We start from the raw sequence: 18,550 nt of genomic DNA, 5'->3' as shown, positions 1-18,550 counted from the left end.
TAGGTCCTGTTCCTGCCCTCAAGCCCGTGTCAATACTGAGAATTTTTTTCTGGTTCAGGATATTTGATCTGGATTTATTGGCAGAGTCATTAAGGGAAAAAAATGCACACCTTTCTGCTGAATAATAATACTCTAAACATGCTTCCGCAGGGATTTTCACACAAAGTCAAATAAATCCTTCCACAAGGAATGACTATTCACTACCTTTTGCCATGCAATGTAGGCACATACAAATGTTATTATCATTCCATAGAGGACAGCTGAAGCACCCAACTCTCAATGCTAAGTCAAGTTACATTATGATAACTTGTACATCACATACATCTGTGGTAGACTGAAAAACCTCCAAGGAAAAAGAAATCTATTAGTAATTAATACTGCTTTACTTTTGAAAGACTTTACTACAGTCAGAAAGCCTAGCCAAACCTGGAGCTGAAATTACTGACTTAAAGTGACTCAGTGATAGATCTGGTGACAGAATGCACTGACTGATGGCTGCAAACTACAGAAATTCATGAGCTGATGTTAGGCAGTCCAGTTCAGATACAAACCAGCTGGCTAGATCGACTCGTTTTGAAATCAGTACTATCATGGTTCATACTATGACCCACATTAATTCACATGGTGCAATTTCAGACACATCATACAGACCAGGCATCTGTGAAAGCCTCTGCCCCAGACGTAATCATCAGGTCACAGGAAATGCCCTTTCACAGGAAGAAATAAGGACAATTGATGATATGCATACCTTTCACTCTCATCTTGGTGCTGGTGTTAATGTTATTGGCAACAAATTTCACTTCTGCTCCATCATCATTCTTGGTAACATTTTTTATGATTAAGGTGTGAGTAGTTTGGGTTCTCTTAATGATGTAGGTCTCACTTTCCTGTAAGACTTTACCATTAAGGTACCAAGTGCCGGAACATGTTGTTGTAAGGTCAAGAGTAAACACAGCATCTCCTCCAGGTACAACTTCCACAGTTGTCAGGGGTGTTTTCACAGCTGGGACTGGTTCTAGGGAAGAACAACACATATCTCTGAGGCCAAAGGACACAAGTTCTCTGTGTAAACCAGACAGAAAATAAAGTTGCACAGTCTTAGACTATCTCTATGCACTGAAGGCAATACACAGTTGGTCAGCAGGGTTTGATTTCTACAATTGCAAGTAGCTGACCTCTGGTAAGGTAAGGCCAGTTTCTGCAGGGAAAGAACAGGCATATATTACTTATTTTTCTCTAAGATATTTAAAGGCATAACAAGCCTGAAACACATTGGTTCCCGACAAGTATGCTATTTATACAACTACTATTATTCTTAGATTACAGAAAGAGCCTAAGGAGGTCACTCAGCCTACTAGTCAATTCTAGATATTATAGGAAAACACAGGCATCCTCAGACAGGTAGGGAAAAGGGTGGCAGTAACAACACACAACATCTGTGCAAAGTCTGTGTGGATATTGTCTAGTGCGATGAACCAAAGACAGAAGCAATCCTGTTGTACACAGTGATTCTCTGGAGGAGAGAAGGCTCTTAACCTTAACACAGCTTCCAGTGCCTAAAGGGGCCAAGAAAGCTGGAGAGCGACTTTTTACAAGGGACAGGACAAGGGAAAATGGCTTTAAACTGACAGAGGGAGATTTAGATGAGATGTGAGGAAGAAGTTCTTCCCTGTGAGGGTGGTGAGGCCCTGGCACAGGTTGCCCAGAGAAGCTGCGGTTGCCTCATCCCTGGCAGTGTTTGAGGCCAGGTTGGATGGGGCTTGGACCAACCTGGTCTGGTGGAAGGTGTCCCTGCCCATGGCAGGGGGTTGGAACTGGATGATTTTTTTAAGGTTCCTTCCAACTCAAACCATTCTGTGATTCTATAATGGTTTTATGCTTACCAAGGTGCATGCTCCCTGGGAACTCCAAGTAGGGGCTCTGTCCATAGGCGTTGACTGCAGACACTCTGAACTGATAGTCAGCCTCTTCCAACAGGTTGCTTACAGTATACTCTGAGACAGTGACATGAGACTCATGGCACATCACCCAGGTTAAGCCACTTAGTTTCTTGCATTCCACGATGTAGCCATCAACTGGAATGGGTCGGTCCATCTTCGGAGGGGACCATACTAGCGTCACTGAGGTTTCTGTTTTATTTTTCACTACAGGGTCAGATGGGGGTTGGGTGGGAGGTTTTTTGGGAGCTGCACGAGGAAAAATGGAGCAAGAAGTTTATGTCAGAATGGAAAAGCCACTGTGCCTCACCTAAAATGCTTACACTGGACTAAAAGTTATTCTTGCTTAATAAACCTCCATAAAACACTGATGTGAGATGGAAAAGCAACAGAATGGACAGAAGATGTATTTAGGCTACATTACACAAAGATATACAATAGCCCTACCTCTACAGCTAAACATACATGATTTCCATATAATATTACAATTGTCTGCACAAAGCATCTACAATGAATGATTCGCAGGCAAAAATGTTCAGGGCTAGACACAGAGCCACACTGCTTCCTGTACAGCTCCTGGGCAAAGCAGGCTATTACTCAGCTGGTTATTTTCACTCAGAGGGTGGGTAAAACCACCCAAAAGCTGTTCAAAATTCTGTGCACCAAATTCCTAGTCCACCTCCCTGGTGTGAATTCAGACTAAAAGAAATAGAATTAAAATACCTCAGTGGGATTTCACTGGCAAGGTGACAGAGTTTTGCCATGCTTACTAGACATTGTTGTACAGGGATAGTGGCACTAATATTCTAAGTCTGTTGGTATTTATCTTCTGTCAGATTTTCAACCTTACACATCCCCAAAAGTCAGGAATGTAGATGTGCCTGTGAGAGCCAATGCAAGGCAGGGCACCACCGCATCCAGGAAGAGTGTGGCAATATTTTGCCATGCTTTGCACACAGCTGTGGCATCCTGTGCAGCAGTGGGAATCCATTCCATGAAAGCAGCCTGTGCCATTTCTTCTGGAGTACCTGTTCCAAACATACACTAAAACATTTCAGCCTAGGTCCTCAACAGGTTTCCACACAGAGCAGCTAAACGTCGTAAAACTGGGACATTTCAGAGATGAAAGAAAGATAGATGTGAATAAGCAGTGCATGGGGTTTAGAGTTATGGAGACCTCAGCTGCTTGTTACACAGGCTTGGCAGTTCTCTGTGGCCACTTTCATCTGGGTATCTGTCCTCTGTCCTGCTTCTGAATTTTATGTTATCTCCCCCTTAGAAGGTGCGTTGTAACTTTGCCTCCTAAGAGCGATAGCTTTCACTGGGGATCTCTGTTTTAGTAATTTATGCAGAGCCAACTTTGGGCACTGAGCAATTAACTTTAAAAAGAAATTACATAAAATCTTGTCTCCACTGCAACACCTTACCATTGAGGAGATGTGGCTGTTTTATGGTACCTGAGGTGACAAATGTATCCTCGCAGGTATTTGCAAAATGAAGATTTATATTCACCCTCTCATTCCTCCTGAACCCTTTAGAGGAGGCTCAAGTCCCATGAGGGTTATTCACTGAGTGCTGCCACTGATACAGTCAAGAGGCCAGGAATTATCTGATACGCTCTAGTTACACATCTACTGACGTGCTAAAGGATTTATTTCATTTAATTATGGCTGTCTCAAAGGTGTTCAGTTTAAGGCATTCAACCAGACGTCAGCTGTAATCCCACAGAGAACAGCATGCTCAGGAGCAATTCATTGCAACTTAAAGAAGGTGTGCAAGGTGGCTGAAACAAATTGCACATTACAGATACTCAAGTATTCATGACTACAGAGGGAGCCTGTATGATGAGCCTACACTAAAAACTGAATTTAGAGATAACTGATACTCTCTTTGCTTCAGCTTACCCATCTTTAAGAAGGCCATAGTAACAATGCAACGAAGCAAGTAATATATAAATATTTATTGCCTGATAAATCCTATTAGAACAGCCAACACCAATCTTGTCCAGCTAATTGAAAAAAATGTGAACATAGTATACAGGGGTCTTCAAGCAGCTAATCAATCAAGTATGCATGAAGTGTAAAAATAGAAAATCTCAATGTGGTACACTTTTATTTCATTACATAGTCACCTAAGTGTTTTGGGGTGCACAGTTACCAGGCTGTCAGTTACTGTTGGTCAGAGCTAGATGCCAAAGGTCCTATTAGCATCTCATTAAGCTGAAAACTAGACCCTGGAATCAGATGTCTTGACCTTACCATGAGAAAGGTAATGTAATATTTTTGAGAGAAATCTGTTTGTGGGAAGACAGCTTCTTACCTCTTTCTATTCCATGAATCAATACTGTCCTTCACAGCTTAAACAGCAGAATCCAAAATCAAACTGAACTTTGTCGTTCCTAATTAATAACTGCTTGGTTGGACATTATAGCTTTCCAAACACCTTAAAAACTGCCACAGTGCTAAATGTGACACTTAACCATTTTTTTTTTCCTCTTTTTAGCTCAATAGGATCAGAATGGCCCATCCAATTTTAGGTAACACAGCAGATATAAACCTTTAATTAAGTATTTCTTTTTACCACTGACTAATTGCAGTTTGGAGGTGGTAGTAGGAGAAAGTATTATTCTTCCCAATTAGTGACTACAATGGATGATTTGTCCACATGCAAACCAGAACTTGAGCAGAGCCAGAAATCACGTGTAGTTCTCCATCTTAAAATTAAGTAGTTTCTGCCTGGGAAATGCAGCACCATAAAAATAAAGTTAATAAAATTAGCCAACTTAACAGAAACTTCATTTCAGATCTGATCTCAACTAAATTGCACCTGCTCAGGTCAGGTGTGCGAACTGAAGTAATTCTCCAGCCTGTATGTTATAGAATAACATGTAATAAAGCTAAACAGGACAAAGATTCTTTTTTTCAGCATAGTTACCATAAATTCACAGGGTCCTCCCAACTTTTTCATATTAAAGAGAAGATGAGAGAGGACATATGTTTGCTGGTCTCCACAAAAGGAAGGAAACTCTATTTTCAGTAAGAAGCATTATTCCCCCTTTTTCTTGCAGTTTTGGTTTGGTTTTTATATATATATATATGTATAAACTTTAATAAAAACTTTAAGAAGCTAAAATCAAAACAAGATGTTTCAAGTTCAGTAGACATCTGACTGCCCAAAACGCTTCATCTGCATGTGTGTAGATGTTCCTCCCCAAATCTTTTTCCTTGCTAGACTGGTAATAAGCTTCATATTCTGACAAAAGTATTTAGGGCACCTATGTACTTTCCTGTAAGATCCAGCACACCTGCGAGTTACCCTCATGTTTCTGTTGACTCAAGACCTGGGGAAGGAATTGAATGTTGACTGACTGTCCCCTCCAAATCCTCAGTGAAGAGAGGGAAAGATAAGTGGGCCCTATTTGATAGAAGAGGTATTATCCCAATAGCAAGAATTGATAAGTGCTCCACAAAGAAACTAATGATTTTGGAAAATGACAGCATGTACATTGAGCACTTGCAGTGCTCTGCATACAATGAAGCAAAGCAACTGGAATGTCTGCAGCTTACACATTGGGGTTTTTAAGCACCTCCTGGTGGGGAGAAGGCACGTGTCTCTTACCCCATGCTCTACTCTGTTATCATTTTATGTTCATTCCAGCATGAAATAAGAATGACGCAGAGAAGGTACATGTTTGTGCTATGCTCTTCCCCCCTCTTTCTCTCTCTGTTTTGATCTCTCCATCACATCTCATAACACTCATGAGCAGGCTGTTGGCTTTATGCAGCAGACATCAAACCTTCTGCTGTATTTGGCCAACAAACTCACCATGGCAATACCTGAAACAACAGTACTACCATGGGAATATGTGCCTGCTGGGGAAAGAACAGCACCAAGGCCAAATAAAAGTGAAGCTTACTGGTCACAGTGAACTGGGTAGAAGTCCTGCTTTCATCAGCCAGGAAGACAATTTCACCAGCATCTTCCATCTTACACTCTCGGATGATCATGGTATGTTGCTTGCCAGAGCGTGTGATGGAGATTCGATCACTGGATTTCACTTCTTCTTTATTTTTCAGCCATCGAATATTCTGGCAGTCATTGTCCAGCTCCACGCAGAAGATGGCTGTATCATTTAAGAAGACCGCAGTCTTTCGTGGAAGTTTCTTAATGATGTTCCCTTTAAATAAGAAAGTCATTACGATCAGCAAATAGTAGACATTGAAGTCTCTGGCAACAGACTGCAACAGGACTGGTCAAACAGCTCTCACCTAATCAAAACATTGTAGACACTATGCAGACACCCCTGAATGAATTCCTAGGCTCTGAGTTGTACAGAACAGATAATCCCCAAGACTCATTTTGGCCTTCAAAGAGAGAAAAGCCATCTTGTTTGACTACAGTCGCTCATGTTTCTAGCCTACTATGTGGAGTCTGCTGTTGGGCAAACACCAGATATGTAGCCTTGCCAAGAACAGATTTGACAGGGATACAACTTTCATTACTCACATATGCTGGGAATTCAAATTAAAACATTGCTGAAGTGGGTCAGTCTTAAACTTGACAGATGTCTCATCTGTCTTTGGTATTTTGCCTCCATCAGATTTACCAATAAGTTAGAAAACCAAGATGGCAAACACACCAGTCATCTGAATTGATAGAAAATACTCGAAAACCCTCAGACGTATTCTTGGAGACAACCCAGAAATAGACATGGAATGAACTCCACTTATTTGTGTCCTTTCCAAATGACTATTGGAATAACCTCACTTATTGGAATAACCTCAAAGTTATTCCTTGCAATTATTCACAAGACAGCTTGGATTTATTCATCAGGATACCACACCTAGTGATAGATGGTGACTAGCTCCATCCCTGTAATAGTCCCTGCGAGGCAGAAGAGCCCTCACCCAGGCACAGCACCTAAAGCTATCTAATGAGAATCAATGCTGAAAGCCTTCATGAAGCAATCAGACACACATTTCATCAGCAGGATTCAAGACCCCAATTTTCTGCTCACATGTCTGCTCCTTGCTGCCCTCAGCAGTGTCCCCATCCCCACAGCCCTTTGCACCCTGCCAAGCTCTCGCTTCCTCCCAACCACAGCCCGCTCTCTCAAACCTTCTCCCCCCTGGCAGGCACAGGTCTCCCACAGGAAGGCTCTGCCTCCTTTCCCTCACAGGAGCTCCACCTGGCTCAGTCACTCTCTTTTTAATGGAACATGCCACCATAGCACAAACAAGTAAAAAATACCAGCTGTCCTACTGGGGCCAAACACACTGACAGAGTTTGGTTGGTCTCAGCTTAACAGAAGGCAGAACAGAAAGATGTCTACATGAACTCTCCCACATCTCCAGGCTAAATTTTCCCTTCTGCCTCCACCCATATGCACTCTCTACAGTTTGCCTATGATAACAAATGATGACAAAAAGGAATCTGATCAAGGATGCATGTCACCCAGCTGTCTCGCACCAATATAAGCAGTGAAGAACAACTTCTGCTTTCCCTGGGAGTAAAGTCAGGCTTCAGATGAGGGAGGACAAGCGTAATCTTGTAGCTATGAGAGGTCTCCAGTTCATGCAACAGGAGACAAAAGGGAACTACAAGAAATCTGGAGAGGGACTTTTGACAAGGTCAGGAAAGGCTAGAACAAGAGGTAATGGCTTTGAACTGACAGAGGGGAGATTTAGATATTAGGAAAAAAGTCCTCACTATGAGGGTGGTGAGGCCCTGGCACACATTGCCCAGAGAAGCTGTGGCTGCCCTATCCCTGGAAGCAGCCTGCACCGCATACCAGACAATCAACCACAGCTTGTAAACCAGGTTCCCAGTGTGGTCAGCACCTCTCTTGGACAAGATTTGCTATTGTGTTCACCAGGCACCAGGTAAGATAAGTGCGAGACAGTGCCAGGGAACACATCTGATGCTTGGGATAATGTTAAGGAGTCTACAGTGTGAAGCTAAAGCTTATAGGCCTTACAGAGAGCTCCTTTAAGCACAGGTCCCCAACCAGGTGACATATCTTCTGGAGCAACACCATCTGTCCCCCGCGTCCCAGAAACCCCTGGCAGGAGACCAGGGACCCACTGACCCGACACACATGGCTCTCCTCTTGCACCACAAGGGAGTCTGCTGTCCTTCACTGCATACATGCACGGGGTGAATGCCATTCATAAGGTCGACTCTGGAGTGTCATGTATGAATCTCATACTTGGTAGGCGAGAGCCTTTCTTACCTTGGACAGACAACTCCGCGATGGTCCTGCTCCCTTCCTTCATCTCACAAATATAGACAGCATCATCGTCTGCAGTGATGTCCTGGACAGTGAGGCGGCGATATGTGCCCTCTTCTTCGATGTTGTATTTCTTGCTCTGCCGGAGTTTGGTTTCTTCCTTGAACCAAGACGTCTCTGTACTAGGAACAGGCACTTCACATTGGAAGGTGGCAGATTCTTTCTCCCTCACTTCAAGATCCTTCAGTTTTTCCTTGAAGGGTATCGAGGGTTCTTAAGAGGGTAAAAACACAAAGGATAAACAAGAGAGTTTGATGGTCTGTGGTAAGGGCTGTGCAAATAAGTAAGTCAAAAAAGAAAATTTAAACAATAACACTCCTTGTGTTAGTAATTTGTCCTGGGCCACCATCTAAACCTATAATCAAGCCTTACTACAGCAGGTGTATTGCTCTAATGTAAAAGGAATCTTAGATCCCAGCAGAAGTATTCTAAGGACTTACCTAAACCAACGCAGTATCAGTCTGAACTGCAGTACTTGCCCCACAACACCACGCAGAGGTGTTTGCTCTAATCCAAAGCAACGCAAACAAGGTGGTGACATACCAGGTTAATAAAGTCCGCTCTTGTGGCCTGCTTGACCTCTAGCATAAACACCTCTGCACTGCACCTCCTCATTTAGTGATGCCAGTAAGATGAAGGGTAGGGCCTCCCAGCCTAACTTTATAGGTAGCAACAGCCACTTCATGTCAGAGTATAAGCCTTTAAAGTAATCATGCTACAGGTGGGTAACAGCAAACAAGCCTGTTACAGGAAAAGCAATTCTAGGTGAGGGTGTGAGCATCTGAACTGGTCAGCTGGTGCAAGAACCAATGTTTTTAGGGGTCTTGCAGCAGAAGCAAGCTCAGCAGAGTGATCTAAAAGGCACAGGAAGATGAGCAGTGGCTGTGTACAAGACAGATAAGGGGGAAAGCACAGGAGTATCTAATTGAGGGGTTTTCTGTTCTCCCAATCGGCAGCAAAGGCTCTGTATCAGCTTTTGTCAGCAACAATAAAAGAACTAGAAAAAAAGCCCAAGTCTCCTTCCTGCCCCTGCTTTCCAGCAGTGAAGCTGCTGTGTTCTGGCTTGTGGAGAAACCAGAGTGTAGATCAAACATGTGAAACAGCTGCATGGCAGTGAGAGAAGACATTTTGCAAACAGAACAATGTTTAATTTCAGTGACAGCTGCACTGTGAAATCACCCTGGCACCCCAGCACTAAACTGGAGAAAGGGGATTGGGCTGAAGAGGACAGCCGGTGGTCACAGCCACAGGACTGGTGTTGTGGTCATGTCACAGACTTGGATGAGTCAGTGCTGATACATCATCACTCATGCTTCATGAGAGATCATGTCTTGACATGTACCTTCATCTTCTAATAACTACTGTACCAGCTCCCAGCCCTCTTTTGTGACTCCATTCTCCCTCTCCCTGACCACAAACATTCTCCCATGCTGGTAATTTCATATGTTTACTAAGAGTTGTAGTCAGCTAGTGAGTAGTAGTCACTAATGCCAAGTGTTAGTCAAACAGGAGTAGACCCTCACAGGGAAGAACTTCTTCCAAATATCTAAATTCCCGTCAGCCCATGCAACCAGAGGGAACTAAGCAGTTGTAATTCTTATGCCATTGGAACAGGCAAGAGGATGAGATCAAGAAAGCGTTGATCAGAAGGATGTCAGCCCCTGAGAGCTGGATGAAATGTTGCTGTGTGAGATAGGAAGGAGTCTGGAGCCGACACTGAGAACACATGGACATGCCCAAGAGCCAAAATGTAACACAAGATGCACCTGAGAATCACAGAAGTGTATTCTCATACTTGGAGCAACTGGCAATATCGTTAACCCCTCTCCCTTTACAGCCACTAGGCAGTATCTAAGGTAAAAATAATAATAAAAAAAAAAGATATAAAAGAAAATCTACTCCAGGAAATAGCTCCTAAATGTACAAACAGAATTGTTGGTCGACTCTTCAGTCTGTGTTGCTGTAACAGCATTACCTTTCCAGACAGAGAATGTAGGTGCAAGGCTATATTTGACAACTTGAGGTCAGAGATATCCTCTGAAAACAACTTTGCTTTCATACTTCTGACATGTGCACACACGTCTTATCTCACTCTGAATGGAGCTTCAGAGACACAGCAGCTGATAAACTGAATCAAAGCCTGGGATTCACCCAGCTCACTGTTTTTTATGCTTTGGAGATGTGAGAGAGGCTCCAAAACCCACAAACCTCCTCTTCCTGAATATATCTGCATGCTCTTTACATGGTCTAACTTGTACCTGGTCAGAGAGAGGGGGTTAATATTGGTAAGGGGACTACAGAAGGACCACGTTCCAAACAATTCATCTGGTCCATAACCAGCCCCTTACCCAGGTCAGAGAAATGCTGAGATTGGTGGCCAGGAGGGAACAGAGTTTCCAGCTAATCAACAGGCAACCCAGATCGCAAGGAAAGGTCTGTGAAAGGCAAGTGGCTCATCTTCCTTGCTAATGAACTAATCAACACAGAATAATAACCAGATAATATTTACATGAAGAAGACCTATTCTGAGGAAGAAAGCACTAAACTTTACACCAGCATTTCAGTGTACTTTCCACTTAACTAGCTAAATGTGAAAACAAATACACTTACTCTACCACTGGCCAGCATAGTGGCAACCTCTGTTACTGTCTTTCAGCCCATGTTGTCATGCAGTCTGTCAGATTTTGACATTTACATTGCAAATTCTCTAATGTAGGTATTCTCTCTTACTATTTGCACAGCACCCAGCACAAGTCAGAAATATTCTGGGCTGTAACTGCTACAGGCACATTGGAAAAAGCTGCTGTAGATAGTTTTTAATATTAATCTGGTTTTAGTCAAAGCAGAACAGAAATTCTCATTAAGGCATATAATGAAGGCAGTAACATTTCTAAAGAAGGAGACATAAGAAGTAAGAGTCTCAAATGCCTGCCTACTGGGAAAAATGTGAGATAGAAACAGCAAAGCAAAACCCTGAGGGAGTATAGAGCAAGAGCAGCTTATGGAGTTAGCAGAAAACTGCAAGAACTTAGATCAGACATGAATTTGGCTGCTTGTCTTGAGAACATATTTCTCCAAAGAGTCATAGGCTTTTTGTTTGGTCCATACCAAGCAAACTAGCAATGAGATGATGTTATTTTTTAAAAGCAGGTCCTGCTAACACATATTTTGCTAAGAATAGGTGCAGCCTGCAAAGAAGCCAATGTTTTCTTAACCTTCTCAAGGCATATCTGCCTGCTTGACCTGGTCTTCTCACTCGCCTACATTTCCCCTTGCTTATTTCTGGCCTACTCAGAGGCTCACCTTTTATTATTCCAAAGGCAAGTTTTCCCTCTGCCTATCAAAAATGGTCCAGTGAGAGTATTATGGAAAATCCTCCCAGTAGGAGCTCTCTAAAGGTGCACAGACAAGATTCCACCACCTTGTTACTTCGGTCTTCCTAGTTATTGTGCTTTCGAAGTTTCCTTTCTGTCTCCAAATTTCTCAAGTTGCAATTCTCTTTCAGATCTCAAATGTGACTGTCATGAAAATGGTCATCCAAAATCACTCCAGGTCAGAGGTAGCATGGAGCAAGAGCAGCTCATGGAGTCTGCTTTTCCAGTCTCTATCCTATTTGGCTTGCAACCTTTAACCTTTTCATACAGTATCTGATTACTGTATTGAGGGACTCAGATTAACATTGCTTGGCCCAGGTCCAAGGATAGAGACCTGTATGCTGCTCTCACTAACTTTATACATGGTTTAGAGACATCTCCAAAGCCTTCAGGATATCCCAGTTGGTTATTCATGTTCCTCCCATCCTCTCTGCTCTTCATCAAAGAGGTTTACCCTTGTGAACCATTTACTAACTTGTTCTACATCTATTCTACATCTTGTTCATCAGCTATCAGGGAATTTTTCAGTGCATGGCTTGTGATTTCATCCCTGCTTGAGACACTTTTCTGAATCAGAGCAATTAACTTTTAGGTTTCCTTAATTGTGCAAATGACACTTTGCCCTGAAGCCTCTCCTTTGAGATTCATGTCTGATTCACTACATCTCATTTAGAAACAGCCCAAAAATTGCTTTTATTTCAGCTCTATGTTCTCTAAGGCATGGGCACAGCACAGTGCTTACAAATGGGTTAGGGCTCTATATCTAGGATCTAGATTGACAAAAATTAGGCAGTTTTTCTAGAGGTTTGACCTGTGCTCAAGTCCTATGCCTTGAGACACTTCTAAGAGCCAACTTATAGACAGGATGCTGGGCTAGGCAGTCTTTTTCTATTACTACCTTTAAAAGACGCATAAATATTCTCACTTGCATTCTTGTGTTGAAAATCTGTGAGTCAAAATGTCAGATCATATTTCACCCCATGGTGCTTGTCTTTCTTGGTACATGTGCGTACAGACACATACTACAGGCACAGCATCACAGGATTACCTGCAGAAAGACCAACACAGCAGCATGGTGCTCACTAAGGGTGGCTGCTTAGAGAATTTAGCCTCTTTTGCATGACTGAGCAAAGGGAGGTTGTATGGCAAGATGACCTATCTCTCTAAACCCAGTCAGTACCAGATGAGCTAATGGCATCACCAATGGCATAAACAACAGAATTAAAAGCTCACTTCACTACTGCATCATTCTGAGCTGTCTTTGGAGGGCTGAGAAGGAATTCTGGTGACACAAAGGAGAATCATCATTCAGGGCCTAAGTATAACCAACACACATAGATTTTCCATGGCAGCCTTGGTCAGAAAGCCAAACATGGCACAGCGTAACAAAGAAACAAACCACAAACATTTCCATTTAAGACCTCTGACTCACAGGCATATCCTGACAATGGACATTGATTGATAACCTTTTCCCATGGCTCTTGCTCCCAGACTCGCTGCCTCGCATGCTTTCCCCATCTCCTGGGGAACAGGTTGCACCCATGGAGAATAATCAGATAAGCATGGGCAGAGGGGAGGGGTTTGTCTCTGCAAGACAGGTGCTGGGCAAGTAACAGAGCTTGAGCCATCCTCAAAGCGAACATCCACCAAAGGGCCAGGCTCAGTCTTCAGCTCCGAGTCCCGACTCATGAGGTAATCACAGATTCATGGAAGAGGACAAATGCCCTTCCCAACGTCACTCAGCACCTCCAAGAGATAGCAATGAGTGGGACAAGTGCCAGTGAGTTCCATAGATCAGGTGTCACTGATGGACATGGGCACTGAGTCACTGACGGGAAAGATGGTGAGTATGAAAGAGAGGTCCAGAAAAGGGAAGCCAGAAAAAGAAGTAAAAAACGAGAGTCTTAAATACAGACCATTCCTACTCATTTGGACTTCTAATTTATTTTGCTGCCAGTCAAAACCCACTACTTTCCACTCAAGTGGCAAAGCCTTTTGCGCCTGAGAGTTAATTTACAGGTGCTGCCTGGGTTGCAAACTGTAACCTTGCCAAATGGAAGAGCAGCTTGAAAATTTAGAGCTTCCTTTGTGCAAATGTGTGTGTCACACTTTTTGTCACTATTTTGAAGAACTTGGCCTGACCTCCACCAGCACTGAAAGACCTTCTGAAGGCAAGTTCTTCACCACTGACCACAGCAAACAGAGGCATCACGGTCCTGGTAGAGTTCTGGGAGCATATGAGGACTACAGGCTATTCAGCAACACGAACTGAGAAAACTCAGAAGAACCTGGCAAGAACAAGGTTGCTGGTGGGTCACTGTACAGGAAAACTGAGATGGACTGTAACTAGAGTTGGAGTAGGAGTGGGTCCCCCAAGGGATCCAAGGCAGCCTGACACACTCAGCTTGCAGGGCGGAGTTTCCTCTACTACTGCTTAAATGGCACGTGTAGGACAGTTTAAGTCATGTGGTGAATATAAATGCAGATGTGATTAAAGTCTGGAGGGTAAGTTGGGGCTTCAGCAGTCACTGATCCAGAGGGTAGAAACATGTTTCCTAGGTTACTGTAAAATCAGGACTGATGGGAACACTAGAGATCTGGTTCATCCTAGGTGCCCACAACCAGCCAGTTCTGCAACATCCATCCCTGACTGTGAGGGTGATGAGGCCCTGGCACAGGTTGCCCAGAGAAGCTGTGGCTGCCCCATCCCTGGCAGTGTTCAAGGCCAGGTTGGATAGGGCTTGGAGCAACCTGGTCTAGTGGAAGGTGTCCCTGCCCATTTTAGGGGGTTGGAATTAGATCTTTAAGGTTCCTTCCAACCCAAACCATTCTATGATTCTATGGTTCTATGACTGGTGTTCATTTAGTCCCTTTCCTAACCCCCCTCTAGTGATGCAACTCTCTCCCTAGATCACTTATTCCAGTGCTTAACCCTGTTTACAGCTGGAGGTTTTTAGCTATGTCTAACGCACACTCCTTTGCAGCAGTTTGGTGGCAGAAGTTTTGTTCATCCTCCCATCCCAAGGGCTGTCCACTTGTAGGCTTGTCCACCCCAGGGAGAAACACAAGCACCTACCTTTGACGGTGACAAGCACAGAGCTGTACGTCTGGCCTGCCAGGTTGGAGGCCGTGCAGGTGTACAGCCCATTGTCTATCTGCTTGCAGAAAAGGATCTTCAGCACAAAGCTCTCCTGATCATCCTCATAGATGACATGCCGCCGTCCTTCCACAATGACTTCATTGTCCTTCTTCCACACAATCTCTGGTTTGGGTTCACCCGTCACATAGCAGCTCAGCTTGGCGTGCTTCCCCTCCGTCACACTGCACACACGTGTCAATGACCCAAAAGTTGCATTGCGAGCCCCTTTGGTGGTGAGTCCTGCAGCCCTCTCATAATCCCGGGAGAGGCTGTAGCCAATGCTAGACAGCCCTTCTGCCATGGAGTAAGACTGGGCAGACATCGAATCAAGAGTTCCATGGGAGATGTCCATCTTCCTGATCTCCTCCCGCCTCTTTTGCAAGTGAGACAACAAGGACGTCGACTTGCCGCAGCTGGTGTCGAAGTGGCTGCTGCTGCCCGGGTTGGAAGAGCCCTGTTTTTCCACTACCAGCGCAGCCGAAGCACTGGCAGAGCCGATGGGGTTCTCTGCCCGACAGGTATAGGTGCCACTGTCCGTCAGCCGGGCACACTGGATGGTGAGAGCGTTTGATTCCCCAGCAGACTCAATCTGGAAGCGCCCAGCATCAGCCCGGTTCCGCACGTGTTTGCCATCCTTCTCCCAGTTCACGTAGAGAGGAGGGCTGCCCTGGATTTTGCATTTGAACATGGCATCTTCTCCCAGTGTTACTTTGATGGAGGAGGGCTTCTGGATGAAGTATGGGGCTGACTCTGTTACTGTGGTCTCTTCTCCAACTTTGATGCTGACAGCTGCAAAAGCTTCACCAATGGTGTTCTTGGCTCGGCAGATGTATTGGCCACTGTCTTCCAGGCTCAGATCATAGATGGTTAGCTGATAGAGATCCCCATCTTCTGTGGTTTTAAACCTTCCCCCAGACTGGACTGGAAGTTTATCCTTTTCCCAGCTCACAGCTGGGATGGGGTTTCCAATGATCTGGCAGCTCAAGGTGGCATCCTTCCCCACAGACACTATAAACGCCTTAGGCCGGGTCAAGAACCGGGGAACTCCACTGAATGAGCTGTAATCCATCCTGGTTTCCTTCCTAAAGGGTGACAAAGAAAAATATCAAGAGAAAGCAGATTAGATGGGGAAGGCAATGAATTGCTGTACTTCACTGTATCAGGGGGCTTGAACTGGGATGATCTTCAAAGTCCCTTCCAATCCAAACCATTTTGCGATTCTATAATCAGGATGATTGTCACCTGTGACAATCATGGTTTCATTGTCATTCTCATTAGGCCTTGGAATATTTTAGGTCTTGCAGATTCCTTAGATTTGAGCTCAATAAACTGCTGATGAAGAAAGTCACTCACTTCCTCATGGAAGTCACTGTATAAAATACAAGTCTTTGGGCAGTTCATACAGAAAGAACACACTGGTCCCTTTCAGCTTTGGCACTAGGATAGTGACCTGTACTAATGCTACATAACATATGGGCTGGCTCTGTAGCCATAGAGAAAGAAACTGACATTCAGCTCTGAGAGATGTTTCTGACTATCAAGATACCTCCTCCATCACGCTCATCTCTTCATTTTCATTTCTCTTTTTCTATCTTATTGCCCTTGCTCTGTTCAATTTTTGTCTTTCTCCTTTCTTTTGGTCTCTGATCATTACCCATCCCTATGTCTCGTTCTCTGAATCATGTTCACACAAACCTTAGAGTAAATCTCTCTACTGAAGGGGCCAGCCTTCAGGAGGACACGCAGATATGCCTGTCATATTATTGAGGATATTTCTCTTTATTCCTAGCTTCTATTCAACAAAACCACTGAGATGCAGCTATTTTGATAGTGATGGTAGACGATGAGTATCTATGGCTTAGAGACAGCCTCATCCAGGTGGTGTAGGGCTGACACAGCTATAGTGGGGATGGGCATTTGTGCACAAGTATGGCTTGGTGTACATGCATCATGTTCCTAAGAGTGCAAAGCCACATGAAGGAATCACTACAAGGGATGCATGTAGCAATCCAGATAGTGCCAGCCTTTTCCAAAAAGACCCCGTGCGGCTTAGGGCTTACAGGAAAGATGTCTCATTGCCTGCTTATTCACAACTGGTCTCAGAGGGGCTATGCACCAACCTGAAGCTGTTTGATGACATGGACCAGCCAATGGGATGAGTCTTAGAAAGTGTTCAAAACTGAATCTCAGAACAATTCTGGCTCTGTTGTGTCCTGAGAAAGTCAGAAGCAATCAGTGGCACTAATCCTTGCAGCTATGTTCACAGAATCAACCCATCCCTGTGCAGCTGGAGAGCAATACAACAGCGCTTACCACCTTCAGGGTCCCCTGAAAGTCCACAAACTTTTCTTGCTTCCCCACTACTCCTTATATGGACCCCTGAGTGTACTTTCCCTTCTGCTGGAGTGAATCTACTCCTAATCCTCCAAGAAGACCTTTTCCGTGAATTGGCTAGCATTTACTTTGATAAGTATAGCACAGCTAAAGCCCTGGTCTCAACCCCATTAACACCAGTAACCATGCGCCAGCTGCCTCCCTCCGGGAGCAGGATTAGACATGGTGATAGTGCTGTGTAAGGAAAGTAGGTTTCCCAGCTCCAGCACTCTCTGGAAGTCCTACTCAGAAGACTGAGTGCACCATTTCTCTCCAAGCAACTGTTTGGCCTTGTGATGCCAGACACTCCTATCTTAGCAAGCTCATGCAGATGAGCTATATGAATGGTCTCTACTCTGGGTGACTTCAGTGTTACTCTCACATCTGTGCTTTTTCACCTTCAAAACACCACACAAAGCGAAACAACCAGGGCACTGCGTGTTGTAACTCAGAAAGGAAATAATAACCAGTGACCGCGACAGAAATATCCTGCTTAATCCTACAGCAGTTTGGCTTCTTCGCTGGTCACAAATCCACCCACTCTCTCACCCAATGGCAGATGCTCTCGCAGTCTGCCCCCACCTCCAGCAGAAATCAGCAGGAGCAGCCAAAATCCTGCTTTAATTTCTTGAGTCACAATCTGAGCAGAGGTTTCGTTATTTTCTCCATCCTCCTCCAGCTCCTCTTGCAGTGCCTTAACTTTAATGTGCAAATCACTGATGGCACCAGGAAGGATTGGATTGAGCGTAGGAAAATCACTTATTTTCTCTGTGTCTTGGCTCCCTTCTCATTTCTTCTTCATATCAAGACAGGGATGGTGTCATAAATAATTGTGTGCATAGTGTATATATGACAATGTACTCACTGAAATATATGACAAATCATTTAAGAAAATTAATAATAGATTATAATTTTGATGGTTTAACAGATTACAATTTCTGACTGATGGTATAGCTGAGTTAGTAAACCTTTAAGCTTAATTTTGGCCACAGATATAAGACAAAACCATAGTCTTCTTTCTATATTTAACAGAGAAATACACTACCTCTTATCCTTTCCTGTCTCTCCCCCTCCACAGAACATACAAAACTCATATTCCATCAGAAATCCTTAGAAAGCTTAAATCTGGGGGCAGGGGGGAAGTAATGGGGAAAACTGATTCTTTGCATACACTAAGATCGCAAAGAATGATTGACTTGGGGTCACTAGTGTGAAGACCAACTGACTTTCTATAGAGTGGTCACCTTCAGTACTAGTTGCATTGACTATTCAGAACTATTTTTCCCTTGGCCTTAAACTGGTCTAGAACTCTGTGAACTAGTTTGCACTTCTATTGTCCCTCTTACTACATCAACCCTCAACTATCTCAACAACTACCTTCTTACTACCTTCAACCTCTGTCCTCACTTGAGCTTTAAAATGTATTTTCCATAAGCAC

The 18,550-nt window shown here is 43.9% G+C and overlaps 1 protein-coding gene across 3 annotated transcripts in view; it reads right to left on the bottom strand.

The window, feature by feature from the left end:
* Positions 1 to 18,550, bottom strand: part of OBSCN (obscurin, cytoskeletal calmodulin and titin-interacting RhoGEF) — a 154,722-nt gene that overhangs the window by 129,691 nt on the left and 6,481 nt on the right. For all 3 annotated transcript variants that reach the window (XM_061474398.1, XM_061474400.1, XM_061474399.1), the window contains exons 2-6: positions 14,677 to 15,821; positions 8,170 to 8,439; positions 5,854 to 6,114; positions 1,884 to 2,186; positions 749 to 1,015 (exon numbers count right to left, since the gene is read on the bottom strand). In XM_061474398.1, coding sequence (XP_061330382.1) covers positions 749 to 1,015; positions 1,884 to 2,186; positions 5,854 to 6,114; positions 8,170 to 8,439; positions 14,677 to 15,808 — 2,233 coding nt within the window. In that variant the 5' untranslated portion in view covers positions 15,809 to 15,821. The remainder of the gene's footprint in view (positions 1 to 748; positions 1,016 to 1,883; positions 2,187 to 5,853; positions 6,115 to 8,169; positions 8,440 to 14,676; positions 15,822 to 18,550) is intronic.

The sequence above is a fragment of the Pezoporus flaviventris genome, unplaced genomic scaffold (genome assembly GCF_033815535.1).
Source record: "Pezoporus flaviventris isolate CSIRO_AGI_PZ_B2104156 unplaced genomic scaffold, CSIRO_AGI_Pfla_v1 ptg000079l, whole genome shotgun sequence".
Classification (NCBI taxonomy): Eukaryota; Metazoa; Chordata; class Aves; order Psittaciformes; family Psittacidae; genus Pezoporus; species Pezoporus flaviventris.
This window is presented reverse-complemented; position numbering and strand designations above follow the sequence as displayed.